General features: G+C 41.2%; 1 protein-coding gene across 1 annotated transcript; it reads left to right on the forward strand.

Moving 5' to 3' along the window:
- The first annotated feature begins 223 nt into the window (after window positions 1-223).
- On the forward strand, window positions 224-6,135 carry ZNF706 (zinc finger protein 706). Its single transcript, XM_004580642.2, has 4 exons — window positions 224-430; window positions 3,498-3,634; window positions 5,082-5,189; window positions 5,831-6,135. The coding sequence occupies exons 2-3, from the start codon at window positions 3,500-3,502 to the stop codon at window positions 5,175-5,177; spliced, it is 231 nt and encodes a 76-aa protein (XP_004580699.1). The 5' UTR covers window positions 224-430; window positions 3,498-3,499; the 3' UTR covers window positions 5,178-5,189; window positions 5,831-6,135.
- Window positions 6,136-9,182: the final 3,047 nt, after the last annotated feature.

Consider the following 9,182-nt stretch of genomic DNA (forward strand, 5'->3'; position numbering starts at 1 on the left):
ACATCCCGGGCCGTTCCCGTTCGCCAAGCCCCGCCCCCTCGCGCTGATGTAATAGGGGCGCGCTGCCATTGGCCCGCCGGCCGGAAAGGGTGCCTGAATGCGAGTGGATGGGCGGGCGGGACTGGGAGCGAGGGAGGCCGCCGCAGGAAGACGCGGGGCGGGGCTGCGCGGGCCAGGCGGCGCGGCGTGCGCGCGCACGAGGCCGAGTGGCCTCCCTCAGGCGGAGGCGGCGGCGCGCGCGGCGGCGACGGCGGCTGGTTGGCCAGGCGCGCGGGCTGTTGTGCTCCGGCGCTCGCCTTTTTCCCCTTCAGCGGCGGGTGGAGGAGGCCGAAGCGGTGCAGGAAGCGCTCCCCCTTCCCCTCTCTGCGACCTGCTCCGGCCCTCTAGCGCTGCTGCGCGGTCTCTCGGACCAGGACTGTCCCGGCCCCGGGTGAGCGACCGCGAGGGGAAGGAAGGAAGGGAGGGCGGGCGCTGACTGGCGCCCCAGGGCCCGGGGTGGGAGGCGGGCCGGCGGAGGGTCGCGGGGCACCGCGGGGTCGCGAGGGACCGGCGCGGGCCTGAGGGGGAAGCTGCGGGCGCCCGCCGGGCCCCTTGCAGGTGGCCGGGTCGCACGCGGGCCTCAGCCCTCCGAGTGGTGGCAGCCGAGCCGTAACCTTACCCCGGGCGATAGCAGCTGGCCGGGTCGCTCGAGGCCGGGCTCCCAGTGCGTTGCGTCCTAGGGGTCGGGTTCCGGGCAGCTGAGGCCTCCGGGAGGCGGCGTCTCGGGTCAGGGTCCGTGAGGACTGGACGGGCAGAAAGCGGGGGGCTTCCCGCGGCGGGAGAGGCGGGAGGAAGGAAGGTGCGCGCCGGGCTGCAGCTGGGGGTCTGCCCCGTTTGGGGTGGAGCCGACCTTGTGCCCCCCCTGGCGTTTGCATCCGCCCCTCTCCCCAAAAGGATGCAACTTAGCAGGCAGCTGCAGTCCGGATGTGGAGCTGGGCCTGTCTCTGATGGTTGTGGAGAATGAGTTTACTTCCTGTATCCAAAAATCCCTTCTCGCACCTGCTTTGCTTTTCCGAAGGGATCGGTTTGTTGCCTCTTCCTAGAACTCCTGATTTTAAAACTCCTTCGTTCTCCTACTTCCCTCTTTGCAACCCGTGCCCCCTCCACCCCTCTCCCCCCGCCGGCAGAAAGCCATGCCAAACAAGTGTTGCATTAAATACCAACATGTTGGTATTTGGAAATGGCTCTTGCCCTTTCGTTGGTCACATTGAATCGAGGAGTAGCCAGCCATGCGTGAGACTGTAGAAAATTCGATGGGCTTGAGAGCGAGTCATAAGTTGAGCTGTCCAAAAGCAGGTGGTGTGTTGGTTTGCATTTCTGCTTTCGGAAAGGAAATCCACGTTGAGTGTTGTCAGAAGGGGCCCGCCGCATGCAGTGAGCCTGTTGGATCCCATTTTCTGCACCTGGGGTTAAGCTTGCTGCCTTAAAACATGCAAGTGACTGATGCGTTTCAGCGTTTTAGTTATTTAAGCTTTCGTGGCTTTTTTCTTTTTAGTTGTTAGGTGACAGTGGAAAATGGGTTAAGTCTATTGTGTAATGTAAAATTTTTAAGAGATGTCCTAAATACAGAATTTAAAAATAATTTGATGTTTCCTAGTGACATTGCCTTGTACAGATCGCTGTATGATGTTATCCCAGTAGCTAATAACTGGTACGTAGCGAAGACACTTCTGGAATTACTTGTTACCCTTTCCTAAGGCTTTTGCTTTTCAGTGTAAAACAATTAGGTTACAAAGTTGGTGCTTTTAAAAATATAAAATATACCGAGTGGTACAGTTACATATGTGCAAGAACTGAAGTATTCTAATGTAAGAGCCTGGTACTGAAGCATTAAGAATATTACTCAAGTGAAAACATTGACACTTTTACATAAAGATTGAATATTTGACTACTACTGTCCAAATACATAAATATCCAAGGCTGTTTCCATGGGAATAGGTTTGTAAGCTTGCCATAACATTTGGACTTAACTATACTTGGTGGGGGGAGACATTCCATTTGGCTTAAAATTAATGAGGAATTTTTTTTTTTATGGAAGCTTAGTCTGCAAGAACTAACACAGCTGGTTGTATTTACTGTTTGGTGGGAGTGAGGTTCTTCCATTAGGCTAGCTTACTACGCTTTGTAATTGGTAAACTATTCACATTCTGGAAGCGGTTGGATCCTCTGTCTTATCTGATTCTCTGTGTTTAATGATAGTAAGACTTTGTCCAACCTTTTGTGTATCTGGTTTCCCTTTTTAGGGGGCTGGAAGAGGAAGAAAGCTCAGTTGTTTCTTTAATACTTAGGCATCATGTCCATCAACTACTTAGAGTTCTGATTAGAAAAAGCTAGCACACTTCCTGGGTGTAGTTAATTTAGATCCATTGTATGTTCATGTGCTACAGTGTTTTAAAAGTTGAAAATTCGGTTACAGTGCTAATCACAACTGCATAGGAGTTCTACTTGGGGCCCAGTTGTAATGTATTTAAAAAGTGGTACAGGCCTGTAGGCCCTTCAGGAACAGATTTAACTGGTATTGGTTAATGGAAATCTTTCATTTTACTGGAAAAGTGAAAGTAAACTTTTTTTGCTGACCAATTTTTTATCCATTTGGGTTCAGCTTAGGCCATCAATAGTAAAAAGTAGATACCCTTACCTTTGTGACAGGTTCATTTTCTCAGCTGAGAGTAAAATTAATCTTAGCTTGTGAGGTAATACAGCGAAAACCAACTTTGCAAAGAAAATTTAGACTCAACAGTTTTTTTGTGAAACTTAAGTATTTAAAAATACTTTCCACTTATTCCTGTGATCTTTAGAAGGGCTAGCTGATAGCTCCTCTGTCTCTTAAAATTGTAAGAATCGCAAGTCATAGTAGATAATACTGGAAGGGAAAATTGTACCTTTACAAGCAATTGGTGGGGGGGTATTAAACTTTTTTCAGAAACTGTATGGATTATATACAGTAAAGTACAAGCATTTTTTTAAAAATTTATTTATTTTATTACACAGTCAGATATACAGAGAGGAGGAGAGACAGAAAGATCTTCCATCCGATGATTCACTCCCCAAGTGAGCACAACGGCCAGTGCTGTGCCCATCCGAAGCCGGGAACCAGGAACCTCTTCCGGGTGCAGGTGCAGGGTCCCAAAGCGTTGGGCCGTCCTCGGCTGCTTTCCCAGGCCATAAGCAGGGAGCTGGATGGGAAGAGGGGGCTGCTGGGATTAGAACCGGCACCCATATGGGATCCTGGCATGTGCAAGGCGAGGACTTTAACCACTATGCTATCGCGCCGGTCCCAAAACTTGTAAGTTTTAATGCAAAGAATTAATTATGTGAACTATCTTGTTCCTGTTGAGCTCCAGTCAATTCAGGATAAATAAAATACCATGTCTTTTAATTCTCTTTGGAAAGAGACAAAGTGAAAATGCCTTATTTCTGTGTCAGGTCACTCAAATGCCTCAACCTCTGGTTTTTAGATATGGCTCGTGGGCAGCAGAAGATCCAGTCTCAGCAGAAAAATGCCAAAAAGCAAGCTGGACAAAAGAAGAAGCAAGGACATGATCAAAAGGCTGCTGCCAAAGCTGCCTTGATATATACCTGCACTGTCTGTAGGGTAAGGGGATTTGGGAGACCTTGTTTCCTTTGGTAATTCCTTCTCTGTAGATTGGTTTGTATGGATTAAAATGGTGCCAATAATGTAAAAGTAGATGCTTTACTTGAAATAGTGGATTTAAAAGCTAGTCAGAAATCCATCTTTATTCACTCAGTCAAAAAATGCTTTTTGTTGTCTTCTATGGGCAGGCATAATTTTCTTGGGTGCTGGAGACAGAAGGGAGTGAGCCAGTCTGTTGCCTCATGAAAAATACATGTCTTCAGAGGGACATATGATTCATGCGGAACTTTGTAAGGAAGTTAGATCTACATTCTTAGTTTAGCTGTGACTACACTATGGAAGATGCCACTGAAGGCAGTTCGGGTGTTTGACTTTTCCCTCTTTGCTAAAGTCATAGGTAGACTCTCGACAAAGCTACATAGAGTATATTTGTGCTTGGCTGTGTTATTAGAATTGGTGGGTTTTATTGGAAGAGTGATAGTAACACCCATTGAGTGCTTCCATGTCCCAGGCACTACTCCATGTGTTTTACATGTATTCATCTATTTAATGCATATTACATTAATCAATGTTATTGTTTTACAAGAGAGAGCTGAGTTTAATTCATTAACTTGGACTGCAGAGAGCTAGGATTTGAACACAGACCATCTGCATCATCCATTAGAGCACTGTCTCATACCACCTCCAGGAAATGTCTGGAACCCCAGGGCAGAGTCTGTCTTGGCCTTGTGGAAGCTCAGTTCTTGAAATTAGTAAATGGTGTGCCAGGTGAACATATCTAATGGGGTGGGTCCACTACAGGAATGTAAATAAATAACTTCTCAAGGCCCTACTCCTGGAGAATTTTAACAGTTTTGACAGACTTGGATCTTCATAAATTTTTCACAGATCAGTTTTGAAGAAATAACCTAAAAATACTGAAATGGTTGATACGTTGAAAATTCAAAGCCAAACACTTAAATTTCATGTGTGATATAATTGAATGTATTGAAGAATAAATTGAGAGAAGTCCTTGCCAAGGGAAGTCAGTACTTTGTAGTGTGGATTTGAGAGTTAAAGTACCTAATAGATTACTAAATAGGTTTTGGGCCAATTAAATTTTAGTTTGCTTACATAAAATGAGGATGATAGGAAGTGAAAATACTGAGAAAGTTACATGGGAACTAAGGCAACAAGCTGAACATAAAGATTTAGAGAATGTTACGTGTTATTTGTGTAAACAGATAAACAGAATACTTCATTCTGTGCTGCCTGCCTCTATATGTCAAGTGTGGAAATGTTAGAAATTTGTCACAAGGTTCCTTATTTTATGCCATTGGTGGGAATGTAAGAGAAGTTCCAGGTATTTGTCTGTCATAAGCATGTTCAAGATTTTTAAGGGTTGCACATTTTTAAAATTTCATAAATAAAGTCCAGCTCTTATCTTTTTGCACATTTTAAAAATCAGACACAAATGCCAGACCCTAAGACCTTCAAGCAGCACTTTGAAAGCAAGCATCCGAAGACTCCACTTCCTCCAGAATTGGCTGATGTTCAGGCATAAAGTTGTTTACAGGTAATTGACTGTTGGCTTGTTACTGTCAGGGTAGTATGCAAGAGTGAAACTGTCTTCTCTAGATGTGAAATAATTTCTGCTTGCTAGAACTTTATTACTCCCCCTTTAAATTAATGTAATTAGCTTCATCACTGGAATGTTTACAGCGTTACTTAAAACTTACTAGAGCAGTTGACATTTGTTAGAAGGTCTTTCTCAGACCAGTTCCTTCCAGTGCTTCAGTAACCTCCAGATTAACCAGAAAGGAGCGACGAGTACATGCTTGCTGTGTAAGGATGGAGAAGACCAGTGTTTCTCAAACCCTCCCCCCCCCTTTTTTTTTAAGCCGTTACTTTATTTACAGTGCTCAGTACCAGACTTCTAAGCCTTGAACTGTAGGGCAAAATGGTGGAGTGAACTATATGAACTTGATAGTTACTTGAAAATTCATTGGTTTACTCTTTCTTTGTTGTTAGGAGAGAGAAGGTAAGGGGGTGGTATGTGTGCAAATAAATTATTTCTTTTCTGATGTGAATTTATCAAAGATGTGTTTGTAAAATCCAGCTGACAGATGTTTCAGAGACTTGGTAGGTTTCCTCCTTAGGTGTGTGATCCGTGTGTTTGTGCAGGGGTTGCAGTCACCTTTTGCTTATGTTTTACAGGTGAATTCATGACTCCTGACTCTTCTACTGTTTCAGACCTTAGGTAACAAACCTGCAGCTGCTTTTCTAACAAACTGTTGATCAGCAAAAATAAAGGGGCTACAGAAACACTCATTTTTATGCTGTTCCCTTTTGGGCTTCATGCAGACAATTCTGTGTAAATGTACAGTTGACTCTGATTTGGAAATCTGAAAATCAGTCCATCCTTGTTATAAAAATTTTTTTACAATTGTAATTATATTGATGTTCATATTGTGTAAAATAACTCATTTAATAAAGTAGTACTTTGATTTTACAACATCACAGGACAAATGGTTCTAGAAATTCTGTTCTAACTTTACACATTATTTGCCTTATACAAACCAATGAATTCACTCTACACAATTGCAAGAGTAGTTCTTTCAGGTCAGTGGCAGGTTCGTTAGTTAAACTAGACTTGTCCATTAAAATTGTGCATACAGTTTTATTGGCAGCTGACCTAGGTGAGGAATGACTGGTCTGCTGCCTTCGTGTATTGGAATTGAGTCATTGCCCTACGATCATTTCTTATGTTTGAAATTGGAGTGTTTAAACTCAGTGTATGACCTATTAGTTGCCAGCCAGATGTGCCCTGTAAGTAACGAATAAATTCCTTTTTAAAAAAAAAGGCAGTTCTGGATTATCAGCCTGTGTGAAAGATTAGGTTTTAAAGAATAGACCATAAATGAAATGAACCTTCAGCCTGTTCTGTTCCTGATGAATGGACATGGTAAAACCGATGATCTACTCTTTATAAATTATACTGGAGTCTTTGGAAATTCCAAGTTCTTTAATAGGAAGATTGGAATGTCTAGTGTCTGGGTTAATTCCCAACACCTTCTCTTCCTTGTTTCCTAAGTGAGTGGTTGATTTTCGGAGTTCCTTTTGTGCTCATTCCTAAACTCAGACTGTGTGTACAGTATGACTTGTGTCCGAACTAGAGAATATTAAATTAGGCCATCGTTCACATTTTTTTGGATATAAGGTTGGGAAAAAGGGGGTTTGCTAAGTGGATGAAGTAAATCCCAATTAGAAAAGGTTTGCTGTTAGGGTTCTTCTAAGTTCCTTCTGTCAGCTATTGTACAAGTAGAACTCTTCTAACATTGAATAGCTTTTAAAATTAGCATAATCAGAAGAACACTAAATATTTCCTGGTAACTGCTGAAAGCTGCAAATGTGCTCCATGGATTTTCAAGTGCATTCCCTGTTTGCTACAACTCACTGAATTTGTTCTGTGGTTCTGAATATTCTGCCCACAGTGTTGGTCTTCACTGTTGGTGTCTTCCCTAAAGTCAGATACTCCAAGGAAAAGCTTCAGTGCTGCACCTGTTTAAAAGATAGTCCTGTTTTGTTAATCTCCTAAATTTCAAACTTACTCTCTGTTTTATTTCCTAATATGTTGATTACCAGGACATTAGAACTTTACTTAATGTCTTGTGATGACTATTACAGTTCTGGTTAAATTAGTTTAAAAGTTAAACGTTTTGAGCATATGTATGTTTATACTTAGTAAGACATCATCTAAAAGTCATTCTTGAGTTTGAGTTTAGTTTTTTCATTTGTCTTACTGTAATTCAGAATAAAAGGTTTTTTTTTTTCCCTTGTTCTTGTGTTTAACACTTTTATTATAAGCAGCTGAAGACACCATATTTAACCCAGTATTTCAGATGGGGAATTGCTGCAGTGATCTTAACTGAGACATTAATGCTGATGCTTCATATGCAGATTAATATAACAAAAAGGGATTTTACTAATAAATCTGATAGAAGGTGGAAATTGCAAGCCTGTCTTAACATCTTTGTAATTTGGTTTGAAGATTCTCTAACAGATCACAGCAAAGTTCATTATAAAGCTTATGGTGTCTTCAAAAGACTTGCTAAAAAAGTACACTGAGAGAGAAATGTTCTCTTTGTTTTCTGTATTCCCATCAGTTGCAAAAAGGAATGGGGTTAAGATTAAACTTGTTTCCTTTCTCTTTATCTGAATATGCATCCCCATGTTTAACTGACACTGGGGGCTCAGTTGTGTGCTGTAATGTCTTATTAAAGAAGATATTAAATAAAACTAAACTAGTCTAATTTCTTTGACATTTGAGGAGGTTTTTATATTGCCTCTTTTTATTTGTTTCTGAACTTAGATTGTCGTTTGAGTGTAGCTTGATAGTTAACGAGGGTCTGGCACAAAATTTATTTTTTTCCCCTGTAGTCAACCTGTTTTTGTTCTATAATTGTTAGAAGGGGTACATAATTGACTGTTAACATGAAAGTGACACTAAAGTAGAAAATGCTTAGGTCAATGGAATTGGATAAGTCAGTGGTGACATTGAGTTAACAATTGGGTTTTTGTTTGTTTGAGATGTACCCGACATCAATATTTTACTCAGAAAAACCTATGTTTTTCGTTTTCACTAATGTATGTATGTATAGAGTATATAAGGGTGCTTCAACAAGATTTTGAAAGGCGAATTAAGTTTTTTGGTGCCAAAAAAAAATTTGAAATCGGTGTGTACTTTTTTTTTTTTTATGATACACAGTTTAATGAAATGTTTAAAGACTTGAACCTATTTTGAAATATGGTTAATGTTAAGGCCTTGTTTTTAAATAATACAATGAACATTCAAGTCCAAACTATAACCAAAATATTCTAAACTGTGCAGTCTGAGTTAATTTGTACCAGATTTCCAGGGGTTTTTTGTTGGTGTAGGTTTTTTTGTTTGTTTGTTTGGGGGAATTGATTTAGTTCAGAAATACATGCTATAACTTAGAGTTACAGCAACAAAGATCAACACTAGGAGGTTGTATTTATTGTGACCTTATATTCTGAAATAGTGCAGACTATTCCAGTTTTAATCATAAAAGTTTCAGAAAAATCAGAAGCACTTCCAAGCTATAGATGTAATAAAGCATCTACTTAAGAAAATGGGAAAAGTTTTAGAAGCCAAAGTTCAGTCTCTTATTGTCTATTACCATAATAAACTGAAAATACCTTTGGTTTTGGATAAGCTGTGTTAGGTTGCTGTCTTGTTTGGAACAGCCATTCTGCAGCTTCGTTTCTTTGTCTTTCATAAGGCTCCAGGGTGCTCTGCGCGTTCAGAAGCGGACCTCAGACGCTTCTGTAACAGGGCACATGTTAGGGCTGAGGTCATTATGTTATAATGTTTTAATCATTTTTGTATGTACAGCATTATTTATCATGTCTAAAATTATATGAATTATTACCTAAGGTGTGTCATTACCTAACATATTGCCTCTTGAACATGTCAACTAGTTTGAATCAACATATCAAATGACTCAGGTGCTGGAGGTTTTTTGTTTGTAGACAGATCTTTTTTTTT

Source organism: Ochotona princeps, chromosome 9 (assembly GCF_030435755.1).
Source record: "Ochotona princeps isolate mOchPri1 chromosome 9, mOchPri1.hap1, whole genome shotgun sequence".
NCBI lineage: Eukaryota > Metazoa > Chordata > Mammalia > Lagomorpha > Ochotonidae > Ochotona > Ochotona princeps.